Source organism: Mercurialis annua, linkage group LG2, assembly GCF_937616625.2.
Source record: "Mercurialis annua linkage group LG2, ddMerAnnu1.2, whole genome shotgun sequence".
NCBI classification, from domain to species: Eukaryota; Viridiplantae; Streptophyta; class Magnoliopsida; order Malpighiales; family Euphorbiaceae; genus Mercurialis; species Mercurialis annua.
The window spans coordinates 40,379,730-40,401,957 of NC_065571.1; the positions used below are offsets into that span (position 1 = coordinate 40,379,730).

Sequence of the window (22,228 nt, forward strand, 5' to 3'; positions counted from 1 at the left end):
AGGTGTAGCGCCTGCGATATGCTACTAGACAGCTTGAGATTGAAAAACTCGATTCTCGCTAGAAGGCTCTGAATCGACTTCCGATTGATCCTATGAGGTCCTATATACTAATACACAAGATTAGAGCACTCATAGTTGATTTTCAAAGTCAAAACAAAGGAGTTTGAAAGGACAAGGGTCCAACATTAACAATCTCATACCTGAAAAAGAACTGAGCATGGATAGAAGGTGTAGCAGAAGATTCAATTATGGTGAAGATGTTGACAATTTATGGCAGGAATTCAAGCTTGTGCAGAAAGCAGAGGAGAAAAGAAATGAAGAACTACTTGATTCTAGAAAGAAAATGGAAATTGCATGTGCTATAGCTGCAATGTCATGGGTGGTTTTGATTATGTATTTTTTAGGTTGGATAGGTTGCATTAATTTTGAAGATGAATGTCCTATGAATTATAATGCAAACTTGAACTATCTATGAATTTGTAGTATTTATGCAATGCCCTGTAGTGCAAACATTATAATGTTGTGATTTCTGTATGTCCTTTAATGTTATGCAAAATTGAGCAATCAATAAAATTGAATGATTATATGCAATGCTATTATGGAAACCCTGTCCTGTTTTGCAATACCCTGCTCTGTATTCAATAATTAAAAGAGAGCACAAATTGATGCACAACATTGCCATTTATTAACCAATAATACCATTCATTAACAAGGCATTCTTGCCATCAACATGTTCCTAAATAACTTCCAATTGGAAGAGTTCAAAGCCATCATAAGAAGTTACTAAGGAACTCTAAAAAATATACCTTATTGGCAGAGTTTATAGCCATAACAAGCTCCTAAGGAACTTACAAAAAATTAACCTAACATGCATAGTTTAAAGCTTAACCATGGAACTTACAAAGAATTAACCTAACAGGCAGAGTTTAAAGCCTCCTAAGGAACTTACAAAAATAATACAAAAAAATAACATATAATTTCAGCTTGTAGCTGCAGCATCATTGTTGCTTTTTCCTTTCTTTTTTGCATGAGTTTTTTTAGTCAATTGTGAGCGAGTGACTTCAGGTGCACCTTTCCATTTAAGACCTCCTATTGGCTTAAATGGTAAGTTGTCAGCATACCTAATATGAGACCCAGATCCTCTAAAAGTGATGGCTTTTAGAGTAAACCTGTAGACTTTTTTGCATAAGATCTTCTAATGATATTCTCATTTGGAATTGAGAACCTCATATTAGGATCTTCAGTGGTAATGCAACTTCCTGAAGCCATTAGAGTTTCAGAGGCTATGTGTTGTTCCCCTAACATACCAGGTTGTTCCACATAAAGAGGCAAGTGCAAAGCATTAGTAGTTTCACACCAAGAAGGCAAATTAATACCACTTAGTGAAAATAAAAAACTTTAAAAGCTTACATGCAAAACAATTTGTCCAGTTACTGGATCATAAAAGCAGCCACCTCCTACTGTTGGTCTCCTAAAATTTTGAGGTGCTCGGGTGGTTTGAGAAGCCTGGGTTGTTTGAGAAGCTTGGGTGGTTTGAGAAGCCTGAGTTGTTTGAGAAGCTTCACAGAGTTCAGGCATGCTACTTCCTGACTGAGTTTGCTAGAATCCATCCTCTGATGTGCCTGTTTGGCCCTGCAATACTCAAAGTCACAAACTGCAAGGCACAAACTAAAACACAAAATGTAATGCATAAAGTGCACAAAATGAACAAAAACTGCACCAAATGAACAAAACCTGCACAAAATGAACACAAACTGCACAAAATGGACAAAAGCTGCACAAAATGAACACAAACTGCCCCTATGACAACAAACTGCATCAAAATGAACATAAACTGCAAATACATAACTAATAGAAGTTACAAACTGCAAATACATAACTAATAGAAGTTACAAACTGCAAATGAACACAAAGTCACCAAATGAACACTTTTGTCACAGTTTGCTATGAAATATCACAAATTCACAAAATGAACACAAAGTCACAAAAAGTTACCCTTTTCTTGCATGACATTTTATTGTGCCCTTCTTCATGACATTGCATGCATCTCTACTTCTGGCCTTTTCTCCCTAATTTTCCACTTCCAGATGAAGGGTTTGGTTCATTAGCATTTCTAATGCGCTTTTTACTTGGTCTTCCAGGCAGTTTTTTTCACTTCTGGAGGTTCCATATGCAGGTACTCATCCACTCTCATAAACCTCCTCCAAAGAACTGATTGCATAGTGAAGCTATAATAAGCTTCATACTTAGACTTCATTCATAGGCTCCTTATTCAAATGATGTATTGCACAGATGGCATGTGAGCATTGGATTCCAGTAAGATCCCAAATCCTGAGAGTACAAACTTTCTTGTTTAAGAAGACTGTATATTTATCATCCCCTTCCCCAATTTCAATACCTTCGTCTCCATTAAACACTGCTTTACAGGCCATTGCAATGTCTTTGTTACCATGGAAGAACTTCATACTTGATGGACTCCATTCACTGAACCAAGTTCTTGCCTGATTCTTCTTCTCAGCTATTCTGTTCACCACTTGAAGTCTAATGTCCTCAAGCATGCTGATAATTGGTTTATATCTGGAATCCTTGATCCAAGAGTTAAAGCACTCAGTAATATTATTATCTGCAATCATTAACTTATGCCTAATATGCTCGACACCAATTGTTTGGGGGATACCATACTAAGTCCTCTATAGCTCTTTTGCTGATTTGTCCCATCATATTTAGTTGATCAACAAACTCTTCCTCATAGCGACTCCATGCACAAATCCAAAATTGTTTTTGAAACTGACCTCCTCCCCATTTCTTGACCAGTGTGCCCAAATGTGCCTTGCATACCACTTATGTTCAACACTTGGAAGAAGTTCTTTGCCAACTTTAATAAGTCCCTGTAACAAACACACTAACTGTCAGACGTGAATTTTTTTTGAAATGTAATGAACTCATAAATGACTAAATCTACAAATACTAACCTTTTGCATGTCAGATATTAGGGTAGTTTCTGCTCCATCATCAAGGTCAAGTTCTTGAACCAAATGCTGTAAAAACCATCTCCAGTTTGTTGTGTTTTCAGTATCTATAACACCCTAGGCTATTGGGTACATCTGATCATCATCATCCTTCCCAATTGCTTACAGCAATTGTCCCTTGCATGGACTCTTCAAGAAGCATCCATCAAGCCCAATAAAAGGCCCGCATCCAGCCTTCCAACCTTGCTTACATGCTGCAAAGCATATGAACATACGCTTGAAGACTCTTTTTAGGGCTACTGCATAAACTTCCAAGCATTGGAACTCTTTTATATAGCTTCCATCAAATTCATGTTTAACCAGTCTCTTAGCCCTCTTGCACATTATGTATGAAACCTTGACTTTAAGTTGCAGCTCAACAAGGTTCATAAGCTCCTTAACAGTAGTCTTAGGATTTCTGCAGATTAATGGTCTAAAATGGTTTGCTAGAAAGATAATTGTTACTATAGGATTCTTAGAGGTTCTGTAGCATTTATGCTCTAGCTGCAGGGTTTTAACTAGCAAACCTAGGTTTTTTCCATCCTTTGACATGAACACCAGGAAGTCACAATTCTGACCTGTGACACACTTTAACTCTGATACGGCCTGGTTCATTGGGGTTTAGTTTTAACCTTCTATCCATAGCCATTGTATACTTAGCTAAGGCTTCCCTTGCCTCTTTTGTATCTGCAAAACTCATGCCTAACTGAAAAATTAGAGTGCCTTCTGGTTCATTGTAATGAACAGTCACTGCCATTGTCCCTCTGACATTTTGATTCACTTTCCCCTGAATCTGTACTCTCACTAGAATCAGTACTATCCTCTTGAACCACACAACCATGTTCACTAACCTCCCCACTGCCCCTAACACAGTCCATTTCTATATTATCATTTTCTACACTACCCTCTCCATGGACCCCAACCTCTTCCACATTGTCTTGATATGCCTCTCTTTCCAGCCCTGGATCTATGTCTGGTTTGTCCATTACTATGGGGATTGGTGTATTTGCAAAAACAGGCTCACTTGGATTTTGACTAGCATAAATAGAAATCTCATTCTTCCAAGAAACACACCTAATATAGTTCAATATTGTCATAATTGAGTCATCATTGGCCACTAACATCAATCCATTACTAAAATCCCTCCTAGGCTGTAAAAAGAAAATGTTGTGCACAAAAGCATAGCCTAAATCATGTAGGTACTTATCCTTAATTGTCCTAATATTTAGGTAATCCGAGTTAAAGTTAAATTTTGTCTCTATATCACCATTCACATAATCTAATGTAGGGTCAACTGTCCAAATTCCACCAAAGTTGAAATGCACATCAATTACTTCACCCATACTGCAAAACAAATTTCACAAACAACTCAACAAGCTGCCAAAATTACATACATCACATCTAGTATGGACCACTAACCTCATTATTACATACAACTCAGCAAGACAAACACATACATTGATACACAAACTGCCAAAATGTAGACACATGTAAATAAAGGATACATCTTTCAAACATCAGTACATAGGGTCATTATCAAAAGCAGTGAATCTCAGCAACATTGACATCATATTCAATTGACAACCAAACGACATTAACATCATGTAAAATGCAAACCTCAACACAAACATATATTAAACTGAACAGCAAACATTTTTTTGGGTATGCTGGGATACCCTTTAAGGAAGCGAGGAAAACATGGAATCTAACAAACTCATACATTAAACCTCAACAAACATCATATCAAATGCAGACCTCAACAAATACATAGAATCCAACTGTTAAATCCCAAAATCCAGATACCCATTAAGGAAAGGAGGAAAAACGTACAGCAAATAGAATTAGGAGAAACATACCTGAACGTTGCAGAGGAAAGCGAGGAGTTAAAAATCGAAGAAAAATCAAAGATTTGTGGTTAATGGAATGGAAATCGAAGATTGGTGGAAAATCATATTCAATAATGGAGAAGTTGTGGTTAATGGAGTGAATATTGAAGATTTATGGTTAATGGAAGGAAAATCGAAGGGTTGGGGAGAAAGGGTTAATCGGCTTTTTTTCAAATTAAAAACCCTAACTTTTTTAATTAGGGGTAGTACAAAAGTTAGTTGTCTGAGATTGGTAGGTGGCAACAATAAATGCCACGTAACTAAATCCCAATGGTAAAATTAAAGCCACGTAGGATTTCGATGCGCCGTTAGAGTCAGAGACAAATAGTGTTAAGTTAAGGGGCACAGTTATACGTTTTGCATGAGATTGGGGGCCTGGATGAACCTTTCATGATGAGGGCTCAACTGATCCAACCTATGAATGTTAGGGGTCTGGATGATCCTTTTCCCTTACAATTTTAGATAAGCAACTCCCGCGTGGCTAAAGTACAAAATCCCCTATAACCCAATTTCTTTTTTAAAAAAAGACTATAAAATCTCAAAAAATGGCAAAATATTAAAGTTGAAACATATTGCCCAAAAAAACCCTTAATTTCGTCTTCTTTGTATTTAACCCAAATTGCTGGTTCTTCACCATCGCTGCTTCGCCAACAAGAACTGAAAGCTTGAAGAAAGAATTATTGGTCTCTCTGCTATGGCCTGAAAAGCCCTCTATTTTCACTCTCTCCATATGCACACTCTTACATTTACTGGTATTTAATTCTTTTTCTTAAATATAAATAAATTAGGGCTACAAATTATGAAGTTTTAATTATCAGTCTCTGCAGCAGAGTAATTACTAGGGCTATAGATTATTTAGTTTCTTTTGCTTGTGACTATGATTGTCAGTTAATTTTGTATTGCTAATAGCGCCTCATAAATTCTGTCTGGTGGATGCTGTAGTACATGTGGGTATGTAAAATCAGAAATCTTGTGCTTGTTTCGAAATGCATTCTGCATCGAACGGCTATGTTCGCGAACACTTCATTCAGTCATCGTGTCCTGTTTTGGAAACATTTCTGACAATTGAAGTTTCGGACATGAAATGAAACCTTAAAATAACACTGTTTCACTGTGTTTGTACCTAGTTGTGCAGCATAGAGAAAGGTTATAATGTTTAAACAGTTACCGAAATGGGATTTTTGGAAGTTTTCAGGTGTTACAAGTAGGAAGTTACATAGTTATTGAAGGCGCACCTGAGGCGTGAGGCGATGGCCTAGTCACCTCAACCCCCGAACGGCAGGCGATGTCAAAGAGGCGCCGCCTCTAGCGCCTCTGCCGTGAGGCAAGGCGCTGGCCAGGCGAACCTCTGTGACTTTTGGCCCTGTTTCCTTTTTTAAAAAAAATTAAATAATGTTATTTATGTGTGCCTTTTAGAGTTTAATTAAAACCTAAACTCTTTTAAATAGCTGCTGCCAGCAGTCATTTTATATTTTAACCTAAACTCTTTGATCTTGATTTATGATTAGTAATTTGATTGTGGTACATTTAAGTTTTTAAATTATATTTGAACTTTTTTAAAATACATAGGCTTTATAATCATAATATATATATGTGTGCGTGTGTATATATATATATATATATAATTTTTTATTTAGTCGCCTTTTTTCCAAAAGGCTTCGCATGCCTTGCTCTTTGCGGCTCAGGCTTTAGGACCCCTCGTCACCTCAGGTCGCCTTTCGCATTTAATAACGATGAGAAGTTATATTAAAATAAAAAGTAAGAAGTTTCATTTTTGAAACTCCGATATGCAGAAAACCTAGATTGAAGGAAGCTCTTATGCATCATAGCTGTAATATGTAAATCAGTATATATTTTAATGTTCTGCAATCAACTTGGTTTCATTTCCCCTGCTTTAGTTAACCTTAAATTTATCATAAATCCTTTCAATAATCATTCACCTCTGAATAAACAGCAGCAGATTGGATAAACTCTTAGAAATACTTCTCCCTGTGTCTTTGTTCTAGATTCAGTTTGTGATACTAGTATCAACATCTTGGTATCATATGCATCGAGAAACTTCTTATTTTACTCACTTGATGCTTTCTTTGTATGTTCTTCCAGTATAACATGGACAGTATTCTAAAAATATGTTGTGTTTGAGATTAAACCTTATTTATTCTTGCAGTCTAGTGGCTGTAAAAACGGTGTTTGGGGAAGATGATGACTGCTGAGGTTGACCGGGCATCTACACTTGAACCTCACAAAAGGAAAATGTCTGAAGCAAATACTTCATCTGGCGCATCAACTACTGGTGCAAAGGTCTCTATATTTGCCGCGAAGTCTGGATTTGTCATACCAAAGAGAAACCTCTTGAGTTCATTAGTTCCAAGGTCCAAAGGAGTTAAAAAACCTGAAGGCAGTGATGCAAATGAAGAAGGTACCTTCCAGGTAGTGAAAAAAACGAAATGGGGCGTTGATATAACCCAAGATGCTGCTGTTAGAAAAGGAAGGGCCTTAGCTTATGAGGTAAATAATAAGTTTTTCTAGCAAGTAATGGCATCATATCACACATATTCATGTCTCAAACTTTCTGTTTTCAAATGTGTTTTTTTGGATATAAATTAAGTGTTTTAAATTCAAAATTGATTGGAGGCATTAATAGACCTGGCTTGTGGGAGGATTATATTGCTCTGCTGGAAGCAATTGAAAAATGCCTTTTCCAATTGGGTGCTTAAATGTCAGCATCTTCCGTGTGAATGGCTCACATGGAAGCTTCCCCGTTCCAGGTGCCACTAAGTGATATACAAATTTTGGGCAGACTCGAGTGAATCAAATTACACATCAGCTGAAATCTGGGGAATCTCAAGACTCGAAAATTGCTGATCAGCATGCAGATCCCACATTGTCCAGTTGCACAATTGACTCCAATGTGAAGGTTTGGATCACTATGCACGCTATTTTCTTCCTATCATGCATTTGAATGTTCGTGGACACTTACAATAGCTTTCCCTGGTGAAGGACTTGGAACTACTGAAACTTGAGTGGCGGGAGATAATAGGTACGTATGATAAATTTTTTGATATTTGTTTTATGTTAGGATAATAACTCTAAAGTGCTTATACATTGACTTGACATTTGCTCGAGTTCTTGAGCTTTTTGTCTCCTGGACATAAATGCTTAAGCATTTGTTCTTTTATGAGATTTGACTTCCTAATAATTTAAGGTCTTAAGACTTATAAATTTAAAGCTTTATAGTTCCTGAATAATTTAAAATTTGTTGTTCCAATCTGTTGAGAATTTAAATGCTCTTTTTCCTATATTTTAATGTTTACTCTTATTTCCATGATGAACACAGATTTTGAAAGAAAAAAATTGACAAGCATGTATAAAAAGGTGCTTAGTTCCTTGGCCAGCCAACTGGATGAACCTATCACAAATTTTAATTTGAATTGAATGTGTATTTTTATAATTTGAGTAACTTTTCAATAAACTGCATAGGCTTAGAATTTAATTTTATCGGGATACTTTAAACCTTATTTTTCCAATGTTTAAAATTCTTGTAAAGTTTGAATATTACACAAAACTGTAAAACTCTCGTGACTTTTGAGTTTTAAATGTAGGGTATGGAGATGTGAGGGGAAGAAGAGAAAACAGATGTCTTTCCTAGCTTATAATAAGCATTTTATCCTGTGCATATTTTGCGCTTGTTTCATTGTCTCCTTTTCCTATTTAGAATCCCCTTGATGATCAAATCATCATTTCGCTTAATTACTAAGTTTGAGCACTGCTAGTCTGCTATGGTATTATTTATTTGGTAGGTTCCATGAGTGGCTTCCGTAGATATATTGATTTTTCTTTATAAATTTCCAGGTGAAATACTCAAACTGAATCCGAGCTACAAGCCTCCACCTAATTATGAACCTTTACTAAAAGTGGCCACGGTTCCTATTCCTGTAAGTTAAATCTGAATAGAAATGGTTGTATATTTCTATGGTTATCATCTAATAAAAGATCAATTTAATCATTTTAGATTATGAGTGTCAAATCTGAATAGAAATGGTTGTATATTCTATGGTTATCATCCAACTAAGATCAATTTAACGGTTTAAGATGAGGAGTCCTTAAATTGTGGTTTGTCGTTAGAACTTTCTGTTATGAACCACTACTCCCATTGGATCCATTATTAGGCTTCAATGTGTTAATTCATTGTCATGAATGTGCCACAGATTTTGTACGCAAGTCTTTAAGATTAAATTCCTTTAATTCGTGATGTTTAAACTTAAGGCTGATCTAAAATGCAAATTGTTGTGGAAGTAAGAGTATTGTACATGCTACTGAATGCAAGTAGTTGGGTTCTGGGATTCCCTTATTCTTTTTATTTCTGTAACCTTAGCAGAGTTAATTGATGGGTGATATATTGCATTTGTAGGTCGAGGACCATCCTAGGTGCAATGTTGTTGGTCTGATATTTGGGCCTGGAGGTGAGACTCAGAAGCGATTAGAAAAGGCAAGTTCAGCTGGTATTGCCTTATGAAGTAGCTTCTAATGAAACATGGGATGCATAAGTTTTATTTGTAGTGGCATTTACCTGAATGATATTAATTTTTAATAATATTTACTCTTGTGAATCAGGAAACCGGAGCTAAAATACAAGTACGCGGCACCAAAGCCAATACGGGAGAGAAGGTAAGTCTTATGCTTAACATGGAACTTATCTCTGAAAGATGTTCATTTGTTGTCCTTTTTCTTCTTCCTAGAAATATTTCTATCAGCAACTTTGCAACATGACATTCTACAACTGCATTAGTTATTGCTGCATCAAATTTTCTTCTTTTTCCCAGGTTGAAATTTCTCCATTTGGTGGGAATGACCCTCAGGTTGCGTACGAGGAACTGACTGTTCATGTATCAGCTGACACATATGAGAAAGTTGATGGAGCAGTTGCCGTAATTGAACTGTTAGTTACATCGATATCAGTGAGTTCCACTATAAAAGCTGTCTGATGAATGATGTTTCTTCACATTTGTAGATCAGTTCTGGTTTTTTATGCTTGACTTATATGTTGCACGGAAACTTGTCGATTTCAACATTTCGGCCGTTTGTTTCTGTTTTCGGAAAATGCTTCTAAAACTTTGAAACTCTATATTTACACTTTTTTCTTGTAAAAATTGTGGTAGATCCGTTTTCTATTTCGATGTATCTCGTTTCGGCGATTCTGTTTCTGCGCTACAAAGTTTGACATAGCATGTTGATAAATTTATTCTAAAAAAAATCAGTATTGCTGATTTCATTTTTTGTATAATGGCTAATTTTAATTTGCTTTTGTGTAGGAAAATTTAATAACTGGGAATAACATGAATATTCTTAATCAAAGTCAGGACGCACCCACAGGTGAACAAGGAGTGGGGCCCTCAGTCGGAACTTTGCAACCTCCTCAAAAAGAGCAGATCCTATACCCTGGTCTACAATTCTCTGCAGTTTTGGGTCAACCGCCAGGACACTTGCCTACCTTGGTCCACATGCAGAATTCAATTCATAGCAACACTCTACCAGTACTCTCATCACCTTTAAATCCGACTAACATGCCTTCATTACTTCCCGTATCTGGGTTTAATTCAGTTCATCAAAACACATCCCTTGTTCCTTCCAGGCCCCAGCTACAAATGCCAAGAAATTATTTCATGCCAAATTCTCAGCCTTCATCATTATTGCTACATCCTTTGTCAAACGTTCCACCTGGACCTCGGTTTCCTATGGGGAGCTCTTCTGGATGGCCTGCTGCTCCTATTGGTGTTTCTGGAGGGAAAATGGCTCCTCCCATGGTTTCTTTTCAGCCGCGGTTTCCACAACCAGGTTTTCTGTCCTCCGCACCATCGTCAGATATGCTACCAGCTAATATCGGTTCTTCTGGTCCATCTACTGCTAATGTTCGCATGAATCATCCCAGCGGAGCCTTGAGATTTCCGTCTCTTCCGCCTCATCAAATGGGCTCTTCCTCCATGCCTACTATGGGCATGACTGCTGCAACCCTACCTCATGCATCGGTAAATCCTACACACGGAAGCATGGCATCAGTATCACGACCAACTCGGCTGTCAGGAATCATAGGATCTCTCCATGGGCATTCAGGTCCTGGTGATTTTACTTTTCAACCTCATCATCCACCTAACTTAGCTAGTCAATTAGCTCCCAGGCCACACAATCAGGCTGCAGCTCAAGATACTCGATTTCCTAGACCACCAGCATTACCACTGTCAACTTTCCGGTTGGCTCCCAGTTCAACTCCTCTACATGGTATGCATTCATTTCCGAGCACACAGATAAGCAATCAGATGGATCAAAGACCTCGTGCTCCATTCACTGGAAGCTTTCTCGCACCAAGATTTCCAGCATTTTCAAATGCAAGTCCAGCTATCCCACCCGCTCGGAATTTCAGTCCAACTCCCCAACTGCCAAACTTGGGAGGCTCTTTTCTTCTGAGGCCAGCGAATCCCCTACAAGGTCAGAAAAATTATCCAGCTCCAACATCACTAGGCAACTTCATGGCTCCGAATCAGCATTCAGGTAAAATTACATCTTTCGCATCTCCTCCTCTAGGGCAGCAAATTTATGATCCATTCTCGCCTACCTCTGTTCCTGTTATGCCTCAACAGCAAGGAAAGGTAACAACCCCAGCGACTGATCCTGACTAAGAAGAGTTGATGTACAATAAGTTCTTAAGATTCTTAATCAATGCGTCGCCTCATTCTCATCAAACGTTACCTTCGATTGGAAATGGTTTGTGCTCAATGATTTTCCCATTATGTATTGTTATATGCTTATTTCTTGTTTGGAGCAACTAACTTAAAGGTTTTCATAGATTGTTCTCTGATTCTTTGAAACTTGCCTTGTAAAATTTTATCTGTGTACCGCTGAAATGGGCATTAGGCACTTCCTTCTCCATTTTCTTAATGATCAATTTCAAGTTCCAACTCCTTTCATCACAAGTGCGCCATATTTAAACATGATGTTTTTGTTAATATTAGCCGTGCTGTGATTTTAAACTGAATCCAAATTATAACCGAATTTATTAAGTTGGATCCAAAATTGAAATGACAGTTTCTGTTTAATAATTGGAATTGAAGTGTCAGTTTTGAACTTTTGTTTTAATCTATGAAACACCGACACAGGTAAGGGTAAGGGTGCGGACATGGCGGGAACATAGCAAGTCTATTTATATGTGCAGATTATATATATGCAATAAATCTACATGTAATATCATGATTCACTATGTAAAATAAAATGTTTATAATAAGTTCAACTGATTAAAGTTTACTTCGTGTCACGGGCGTATCCGACGGAGACCCCCGTAATATTCCCACCTCTCCTTGGAGTGTTCGAGGTGTATCCCATGGAGTGTTCCCGGTAATGCTCCTGCCTTTCGATAGTAAACACTATTGAGACGCGTACTTTGCCATATCCCACATGTGTCCCAGTGTTCCCCCTTACAAAAACACCTCTGAGAAGTATCGGTACTCACAGGTCATGATATTTCAAATTGGATTTGTTTTGATAGAGTGGAACGGAAAATAAATTTATGTAGTCAGTTGTGTTATGGTTTTGGTTCAACTTCAGTATTAATTTTTCGGAATTTTTTAAAAAAAAATTGTTCTCCAGGATTTTTGGTTTGAACTGGAGAGTTCTGAGATTTAAAAAATGGAGGATTCTGATTCATTTCCAGGCTATGGTATAGTAAGATGCGAGTCCCACGCCTATCTTTAGACGGTCACAGAAATCCCCATCTCTCTCATGGCATGACCAAAGCTCTTGTGAGATCAAAATAAGAATGGTTTTGTTGTGATGCCTATAGACTTTTGAAAGTTGTAACTGGAAATGTAATGCAGAATATGCTTTGAGCAATAAAAATAAGTAACTAAATACCCGTCGTTGGTATGAATTCTATTTCTATTGCTCAGGTCCTTCCCAGTTCGCCAATATATTACTCGTCTATGGAACTCGCCTAATCAGCTTAACAATCCACTGTGATAGTGAGTTTTACTCCATATAATGATACACATATGCACGTTTCTGAAACACTCATGATGACTACTTGCTATAAATTTCAGGATATAGGAATTTTTACAGGCGATCTTGCCTGGAGATCGCTCTAACGATAAAGTCAGTAAGATTTATAATAAGAACTAAGTGTATAAAATGAATAACTTTGTTGTTAGTATATACAAATGTAGTATCCGTTATCAACGTAGCTCTTATGTATTTACTATATACATCTTTCAATCAGTCGCTCATATTCGGCATGATTATCGCTGTTAGTGACAATCAACCCAGGTCCTAGAATGTAGGCAGTGGAACTCTTCTTGATCCTACGTTGTATCAAATTGTGAGCGAAGTAGATTGGTACAACAAAAAGTCTACTCGCTTGCGAGTTCGATAATAGGAGATCGATAACAGGTCATACACAAATTAAAATTATTCATGATTGTATCAATACCATTCCAATTCCAATATGCACCTAGTGTGTGCTTGTGTGATCACCGGCCACTGTATGGGTGGAACCACTCACAAGCTTTGGATTGCCCTCGAATTCTTTTAAAATGAAGTATGATTTGTAGTACCGGAGGATTCGAGCTTCTGGAAGGTCGAAGATGGAACAAATGGTTCACATGTTATTTAGCCTATTTAGCCCGAGTTGAAAAGAAATTATAATTCCACCTCCGCGGCTACTTCATGCTTTATTCGTCATTGGAGATCCTCGACTCCTGATGCTTGTGTGGAACTCAAATTCCATGCATTGTAGTTCGATCATCACTTAAACGACATGTTATGTCAATGAAACAAATCTCCAACATATTAACAAATTTTATGTAAAATTTTGATAATTTTTTTAAAATAGACTTGTCGCATATATTAACATAAATACATTTATTGTTAAAGGGGAGAATTAGGGATAGACACCTGAATTATGACTGTTAGTTACTGATTGTTTATTGTCTAATTATCTTTTTTTAATATTTATGTTCTGGTGCAATATTGTATGATATATGGAGCTATTGCTCTGACTGATCATTAGAAGGTTATCAAAACTACTTCATATTAAGATTTGAAATTGTTCGCCTGGAAATATTCTGGACTCGAATCTTTAAATTTATAATCGGGATCGGTATGAGGTTTGATACTTTAACGAACCTATGCAGATATTCACATGGCTTGTTTGGTTAAAAACACTTAACCACATGATCTAAAAGTAATAATCTGGGAGCTACTAACTCAGGCGAGATTAATACTGAAAAACTACTCTTAAGTTAAAATAATCCGGAAATTGCGAGATAAAAAGCACTGCGTTTGGTTTTTGATTGATTGATTTGTTAATACAAAAATAATGAATCTCTGAGCTATTTATAGCTCCTCATAATCAAGACTCCTAATTTAACCAGGACTAAGACTCTAAAAAGAAAAATACTCCTAATGAGTTACAAACTCCTAATAAGAAGAAAAAACAATAATTGAAATGCTTTTTTTTTTGGTCTGAATCCCTTGTAAACCCATATGAAGCTCTTATCCAACAATTCTCTGGGCCGGTGTAAACAGAAATCAAAACCTTACAACTATTTTTTAGGGCTTTTTATATATAATACAGGATTTGGGCTAAGCTTTACTTTTAGGGGCGATGACAAAAGTACCTAAAATTTTAAAAATATTTACAAAAGTACCTGTAAACTTTTTTTATTTACAAAAATACGACTGATTTAAAATTAATTACAAAAGTATCAAAAAATAAAAATTAATTACAAAAGTACGATTTGTATAATGTCGGTATAATTATGGTATAATTTTGGAATACTAAAACTATAAATCAAATAATTTAAAAATAATATTTGGTATATTATTAGTATAATTTAAGTATATTTTTGGTACATCGATTATAAATTTTTTATATATATTTTCTAGTTGATAACAAGTATATTTTTTTTATATGTACTTTTCATTATAGTTGGTAATGAAATAGAGAATTTGTATATTATTGGTATAATTTTATTATATTGTTAGGTTAATATTTAGTATGCGATGTGGTGTAATGTTGATGTAATAATATAATTTCAATATATTTTGATGTGTACACTTTTGGTATATTGTTGGTATAATTTTGCTATATTATTAATTTAATTTTTAGTATACGATTTGATGAAATTTTGATAAATTTTCATTTAATATTAATAAAATCTTAGTATGTATAATTTTGGTATAATGTTGATAAAATGTTAATATAATGTTAGTTTATTAGTATACTGACATTATACACACAGTATACACCGTATGTTTGATATTATTTTTTATTTTTTTGTACTTTTGTAAATATTATTAATATTTTTGTAAATGAAAAAAATTAACATGTAGTTTTGTAATTATTTTTATTTTTTTGGTAAATGGTGTAATTTCCTCTTACTTTTATACGGATCAATCCATATCTTTACTTTACACACCATCAATTTTATGAAACCTAACCTTTTTTTTTGGATTTCTTTCTTTTTTACCGTTTTCTTATTTTCCTTCTCAATTGGCGGTTTCTTCTTTCTTCTCTGCCATTTTCGCTTCTCTTCTCCACGATTTTGCTGTGCGTTATCTCCATTACTGCACGACTCCTCTTGCTTCTCTCATTTTCATCTCTATTTCATCATTATCTCAACCGTTCTTACTTATATAACAGTAAATTATTTTGAGCTGAAAAAAAAAATTCACGATTTCTACTCCTTCGCTTCCGTCGTTCCGCCTTCGCCGTTCCGCCTTCGCCGTTCCGCCTCCGCCGTTTCGCCTCCATCGTTCCGCCTTTGTCTCGCCGCGCCATCTTTCTTTTATCTTTTTAATTTTAGATCTGAAATTTTTTGTTCTTTTTTTTATTTTCAGATCTGTAATATGTTTATCTTTTACTGTTGATTCACCATTAAATATGTATAAAGAGTATCTTTAAACAATCTAATACTTATTTCATGTTATATAGAATAATTTTATGATTTTATATACTAAAATTCTGTTATTTCTGCATTTTTTTGTGTTTTGTTGTATTTCTGCGTTTTTTTTATTCTGCATAACGATTTGTTAATGATGATTGATTGCTGAATTATTGTAATGTTACAATGTTGTTGATTTTATGTTGACTTTATGTTGATATCTATTGATTCTTTTTATTTGAACATTGACAAATAAGATAATATTGTCTGTGAAATAAACTTTCGTTGGATGAAATGAAACTGTATCGTAACCGTCTTGTCGAAATTTAGTTAGGTATGAGAGGTGGAACGCAAAACAATTATACAAGTGATTTTGAAGAAACTGTGCAGCTGCAAAGAGAATTGAGGAAAAAAAATATTTTGAAATAGATTTCTTCAATTTGTGAACTGTTGTGTTGGTGTATATTTAATATATTTTTATTTTTATATGTAAGTTTATAATTTTATTTTTTCATTTGAATTATTATTGTTGTTTTTTCATATTGTTTTGATTACTTACTCTGCTAATATTTTTATCTGATTCATTTATTTTAAACATTTTGTACATTTTTTGTTATTTAGTAGAATTACTACTATCATATTAACAAGTTATCAACATAATGTCAACATGATATCAACAATTAATGCTAATTTAGTCAAGATGTTTGTAAAATTAGAACATTGATTGAGTTAAGCCAAAAACAATCAACATATTATCAAAAACATGTCAACAGCTCATCAATACAGCAATTTAAGACTAACTTTACTTTTCTTTTAATGATTGAAAATCAACATGTTATCAACAGTATATCAACAACATGTCAACATAAAATTGAAAATCAAAAAAAGTTGAAATACTTATCAACATAATGTCAACAATAAATCAACAACGAATCAACAATTAATGCTAATTTATTCAAGATGTTTGTAAAATGAGAACATTGATTGATTTAAGTCAAAAACAATCAACATATTATCAAAAACATATCAATAATTCATTAATACATCAATTTAAGACTAACTTTATTTTTCTTTCAATGATTGAAAAATCAACATGTTATCAACAGTATATCAACAACATGTCAACATAAAATTGAAAATCAAAAAAAATTAAAATACATATCAACATAATGTCAACAATAAATCAACAACGAATCAACATAAGGAATAAAATAAAACATAATTTTTTAAAAAATTGTGACAATCGATAAAATATCAACAAGAAATCAACAACATGTCAACATGATAATGCTAACATATCCTTATCTAATCTCATTTAAATTTTATTTTTTTAGTTTATTTCACGTACAAAATTATCTAATTTGCTAATGTTTTTTTTAGAATAAATTTTTTCAATGTTAAAATTAAGGAAATACCAACTGATTATCAACACAAAATCAACATAAAATCAACAACACTGTAATATTATAATATTTCAGCAATCAACCATCATTAATAAATCGAACTGCAGAATAAAGTGCAGAAATAACAAAAATTTATTCCATATAATCATAAATTTATATTACATAACATGAAATTAGCATTATATTCTTAAAATATAATCTCTATACATGTTTAATGGTGAAAAAACAGTAAAAAAATTGTAGATCTAAAAATAAAAAAGAAGAAGAAAAAGAAGAACAATGAATAAATTATAGATCTGAAATCAAATAGATGACGACGAGGAGCAGAGGAGATGATGGCGTTGACGAAGATGACAACGGAGACGATGACGGAGGAGCGGAGGAACAGAGGACGGCGAACGGTAAAAAAAAAGAGAAAGATGAACTGAGAGGAAGAGAGAATTGAATGATGAGGAGAGAGAAAATAAATGAAATTATGATTTGTATGCTGTTAGGTAATATATAGAGTCCGTATAAAAGTTATAATTCAGTCCGCACATGGTAGTTTAGAAAACCCAAACCTGCACCTGTAAGTTAAAAATTTGACAAAGTAGGTTGTTTATGTAAAAAGCCCTATTTTTTATCTTTAACTGCCTCCTTTAATTTTATTTTTGAACAAAAGGTCAACGCGCCCCCTAAACTTGTGTCACGGGATCATCTAACCCAATTTATACTTTTTTGAGCAACTAACCCCAAAACTCTTCATTTTCGGGTCAAGTAACCCCATAATTATATTTTCAAAACGCGTAAAATACAAATCGGAGGTGAGGGATGCAAAAAAGTAATTAGATGCTTCCCTAATTGTTGCGATATAATCATCATAAATCTGTTTTTTAAAATAAAAATATAAATTATGGGGTTATTTGACCTAAAAATGAAGAGTTTTAGGGTTAGTTGCTCAAAAAAGTATAAATTGGGCTAGATGACCCCGTGTCACAAGTTCAGGGGGCGCGTTGACCCTTTGTTCATTTAATTTTCTCTTCTTTCCAATTATTAGTTGTTTCCCGGTTCCTGGAAAGACATCAAGTCAAGAATGTATGATATAGGATTCAAACATTGTTGGTTTGACATCAATTACATACGCAACGGAATAGCTATTTCATGAACCAAACATGGCCAAAGGGGTGTACATAAATTTGCGGTCATTGTTCATCTAACTTTACATGTTGTCATTGTTCAGTTAAAGCATAATTTCTCTTGATTAATTCTTGATATTGTGTTTTGACTTGAGCAAATTTAAATCCAAGATCACACCTCATTTTATGTATACGCCTCTTTTAGCTTTTACCGCACCATATGATGAGCAGAAAACGATAAGGGTGCTTTTGGTCAAAAAATTATTCGTGATTGTATCAGCTTATAACAAGCAATGATGAAAGTATCTAAATCAAGTAAATTTCTATATTATTAAACAAGAAGTAAATTTAATAGTCTAACATAAATCAAACAACTACGCCAACCCGAAGTTAAAAGCAGGAGGTTTCAGTCATTAGTCCCATATGTACAAATGGAAGAAGCTTGGATACATACAAAAACAGATCAACAGATTTCTCATTCATACCTTCAGATGGAAGGACCTGATCTAAGCACTCTTTCTAATTTCTCAGCCTTGACGTAGTCCTTTTCTGTTAGAGGACCTGCCGGGAAAGCTGTGATTTCCACAACCAGATGTGGGGTTGGGAGTTCGTCAAAAAGCGCCCTTACGTTGTTGCAGCACACGCTTTCCCCATGAGCGCTCTCCCTCCTTATTTGACAACCCTACAAACAGTAAACAAACCTTAAAATATCGAACTGAATGCACTCCCCCACATGCAAAACGGAAGACATTATACCTTGTGGGATGTGGCATCTACAAAGTGATCATCGTCCGACAGCAAAGCCGCAATCTCTTTAAGAAGGCGCCTTCCTTCAGATTTTGAAGGCACCCTGTAATTCCTCCTAAGTGTTCCCTTTGTTGTGGGATGCCATTTACTCACCAATTTCCTTTTGTCAGCTGCTTCCTTGTCTAAACAAAATTGGAATTATATGCTCAGAAAGAAAAAGATAGATCTTGACAAATTATAGTAACAATATATCAGTAAGAGTACTATCATGTTTAGAAAGCCAATGACCAGGCAGGCCCAACAACAAAGGGTCCGCTAGATTCAAGGTTAGGAATCAGAGAGACAATGGGAATAGGAATGATTGATTTTATTTATTTTTAGTTGAATCGGGAATACAAATGGAAATGAAGTTGATTTCCATGTGGGAATCGGAAGAGGTGATTCCTATTCCTATATATTAATTTCCAACCAAACATAAAGCTTCAAAATTTAGTGAACCAAAAGATCCCTAAAAATCTTTACTACAGTAGCAATGCCAGTGCAATATGACATCTCAGCTAATATGCTCTTATAAACAGGTATTTGTACAAAAAGAAACAACACAACCTCAAGTGCTGATAGTGTGTAATGTAGCTAAACCAACGTAATAAGTTACAGTTGCTCAATAAAAATTCAGGAGCGTTAGGACCATATCCAAATCAATTAAGAAGGATCACATTTTGAAAGGTCCGAGAAGTAGGGCTAGCACTGTGTTGATATTACACATGTTATGACTTTGTGGCCATTTAGCTCGAGTAGCTCGAATCTGTCGAGTCAAATATCTTGATGATACTCGAACTCGACTCGGCATTTAGCTCGAGTAGCTAGAATTTGAACTCAGCTTGATTAACATTGAGTCAATTTCGAGTATTTTTCAAGTCATTCCTAAGTAACTCGCGAGTTGGCACGACTGGGATATACTCCTATTTGCAATTACAAGATTTTTACCAGTGTGTGACGAAGAAATGCTAAAACTATAGGTAACTAGTAAAATCAACATATTCTCATTGACTTTTTCTATCAGTGCATCTTAAAAGCTTCACTTCAGACAGTAGAATTACTGCAAGATATCTGGTTTTGAGGCATCAAAAATGATCTTGATTAACACAGGATAAAATTACTATACGAAATTCAGAACTTTCTCTCCTATTCCACTGTTTGAAGCAGATGAAATATTATTAAGAATATTGTACTTGCTCCTTGATCTTCTCAAGAAACAGTAGAATCCCAGTACACATGCCACAATATTGTTTCTTTTAACTACTTAGAGGGAAACCTTCACCGACCTGTTATCATCTCTATCATGATTACCTTGGTGTTAAATTGCCTTTGATTCCAAATTTAAAAGCGGATATTATACGGTATGCATAACTAGTTTAACCGGCGCCAAAGCAAGCTCGGTGTATGACAACATAAAGATTATCATGGCTTTTAAGTGAAGCCCACAAATTTAGTCCCAGTAAATATAAAGCAAAAGTAAAAGTTGAAAGAACTGATCAGAAAATCTAAAGAGCTAAAATGTCAACAATGAACAAGCATCAAATTTGACAAAAAACAAGCATCAAACAGATTCCAGAATGTAATTATACCTCTTAAAAGCCATGATAAGTGACCTAGGTAATTTTAAGGTTATTTATATAAAAATGAAGTTCCGTGCAGAAACGATAAATTTCCGACACGTTTCTAGAACATGACACTTGGATACAAACACGGAGAAACGGTGTAAATTTAAGGTTATTTATATAAAAAGTGAAGTCCAGTGTCCTAAATTTGTTACAGTTTTCGGAAACAGAAAACGTTGATTGAATGAAGTGTACGTGCTACCTAGTAAGAAAATGAACAGCTTTTTATGGAATCAACGAAAAAATTTATTCCTAAATACATTTACAATAATTAATGGACATCCTATTTCCTACAAAATATATACCAACTACCAAGATAAGTTGTCTCTTAAATCATGCAATAATATAGACAATGAGAAGAACCCTACAAACCTGGTTTCCCTTGTATGTTCTCAAGCCACTTAGAAAAACCCAAATCAGCAGATTCAACACCAGACCCCCCAGCACCATCCAAACCTAAAAAAAAAATCAAAATATTGTAAGATAAAGCAAAAAAAAACCCAACCAATGAGCTATAACTCAAATGGTATAAGCGACAGACAACATTCTGCTAATTCTGCCAAGGTCGTGGGTTCATTTCCTCGCACAACTTATAAAAAAAAAGCCTAAAAACTCATGATAGATATTAAAATCTTACAAACAAAAACATGAAAAGTACCTGAAACAAGAGGGTTATCCTTTGATCCAGCTAAACCAGATTTAAGTAGGGCATAGAAGATGCAAAGCCTACCAGCCCATAAAACAGGAGTTTCAATCAAAGATGATTTAGTTTTTAGTGTGCCATTTCTTTTGGTATTGCTATAAAGATAAGATCTTTTGGGAAGATGAAGAAATGTGTTGATTGATGGGTGATGATAATTGGGCAGTAAAGAAGTTGGGTTGTTGAAGTTAATGGTATTGTGAGATTGAAAGCAGGGAGATGTGTAGATGGACTGTACAATTGAGTTTAGCATTTCTTTAATTGGATTTACAAAATATGATCTTTTTTAGGAAATGCAGAGGAAGAAGAAGAGGATAAGTACTGAGACTGTATTGTATTATTGTCTGCTTCCAATCGCAGGTTAAGGTTGTAGCTTTACAACTTAAACGGTGTCGTTATTTTTTTTTATTTTAATTAAGTAGGCAAAAGATAAAAACAAAATAACCCTCATACTTTTCTCAAAAGTATACGTAAGTTTTTAAACCTTTTTATCACAATTAAACCCTCATTATTCAAATATGAACAATTAAACCTTTTGTTAACGTTAACTGCTCACGTGCGGCTACCCATAAATTTATAGAAAAAAGATTCAAAATCAACCCTAGCCTTTAAAATATTTACCTATTTTATGTTTATGAAATTTTTAGTATTTCTTCACTCACTTCTTTCTAATTAGTTCTAATAGATTAAATCATTTATTATTATCAATTAAAACCTAATTAAATCTAATCAAAACAATCAATCAATTAAATCTAACCAATCAAAAGCCAATGAAATCCA

At 34.7% G+C, this 22,228-nt stretch overlaps 2 protein-coding genes and 1 long non-coding RNA gene across 5 annotated transcripts; 1 reads left to right on the top strand and 2 right to left on the bottom strand.

Moving 5' to 3' along the window:
* Positions 1 to 894: 894 nt before the first annotated feature.
* LOC126670000 (uncharacterized) lies at positions 895 to 3,747 on the bottom strand. The gene is made up of 4 exons (XR_007638609.2): positions 2,973 to 3,747; positions 1,996 to 2,888; positions 1,411 to 1,632; positions 895 to 1,298 (listed from the first exon to the last, which is right to left on the bottom strand). It is a non-coding gene; the product is annotated as an uncharacterized LOC126670000 (long non-coding RNA).
* A 1,694-nt stretch (positions 3,748 to 5,441) lies between these two features.
* On the top strand, positions 5,442 to 11,856 carry LOC126669375 (leucine-rich repeat extensin-like protein 5). Of its 3 annotated transcripts, none has more exons than XM_050362831.2 (9): positions 5,442 to 5,646; positions 7,062 to 7,402; positions 7,695 to 7,811; positions 7,895 to 7,934; positions 8,747 to 8,829; positions 9,306 to 9,383; positions 9,509 to 9,562; positions 9,718 to 9,852; positions 10,207 to 11,856. In XM_050362831.2, exons 2-9 carry the CDS (start codon positions 7,094 to 7,096, stop codon positions 11,566 to 11,568), a joined length of 2,178 nt encoding a protein of 725 aa, XP_050218788.1. In that variant the 5' UTR covers positions 5,442 to 5,646; positions 7,062 to 7,093; the 3' UTR covers positions 11,569 to 11,856. The 3 variants fall into 3 exon arrangements, with proteins under 3 accessions (XP_050218788.1, XP_050218787.1, XP_050218790.1); XM_050362830.2 differs by having other exon boundaries at positions 7,067 to 7,402; XM_050362833.2 differs by having other exon boundaries at positions 7,067 to 7,402; positions 9,754 to 9,852.
* A 6,791-nt stretch (positions 11,857 to 18,647) lies between these two features.
* On the bottom strand, positions 18,648 to 21,757 carry LOC126666669 (uncharacterized). The gene is made up of 4 exons (XM_050359506.2): positions 21,407 to 21,757; positions 21,121 to 21,204; positions 19,097 to 19,269; positions 18,648 to 19,022 (listed from the first exon to the last, which is right to left on the bottom strand). Exons 1-4 carry the CDS (start codon positions 21,699 to 21,701, stop codon positions 18,828 to 18,830), a joined length of 747 nt encoding a protein of 248 aa, XP_050215463.1. The 5' UTR covers positions 21,702 to 21,757; the 3' UTR covers positions 18,648 to 18,827.
* Positions 21,758 to 22,228: the final 471 nt, after the last annotated feature.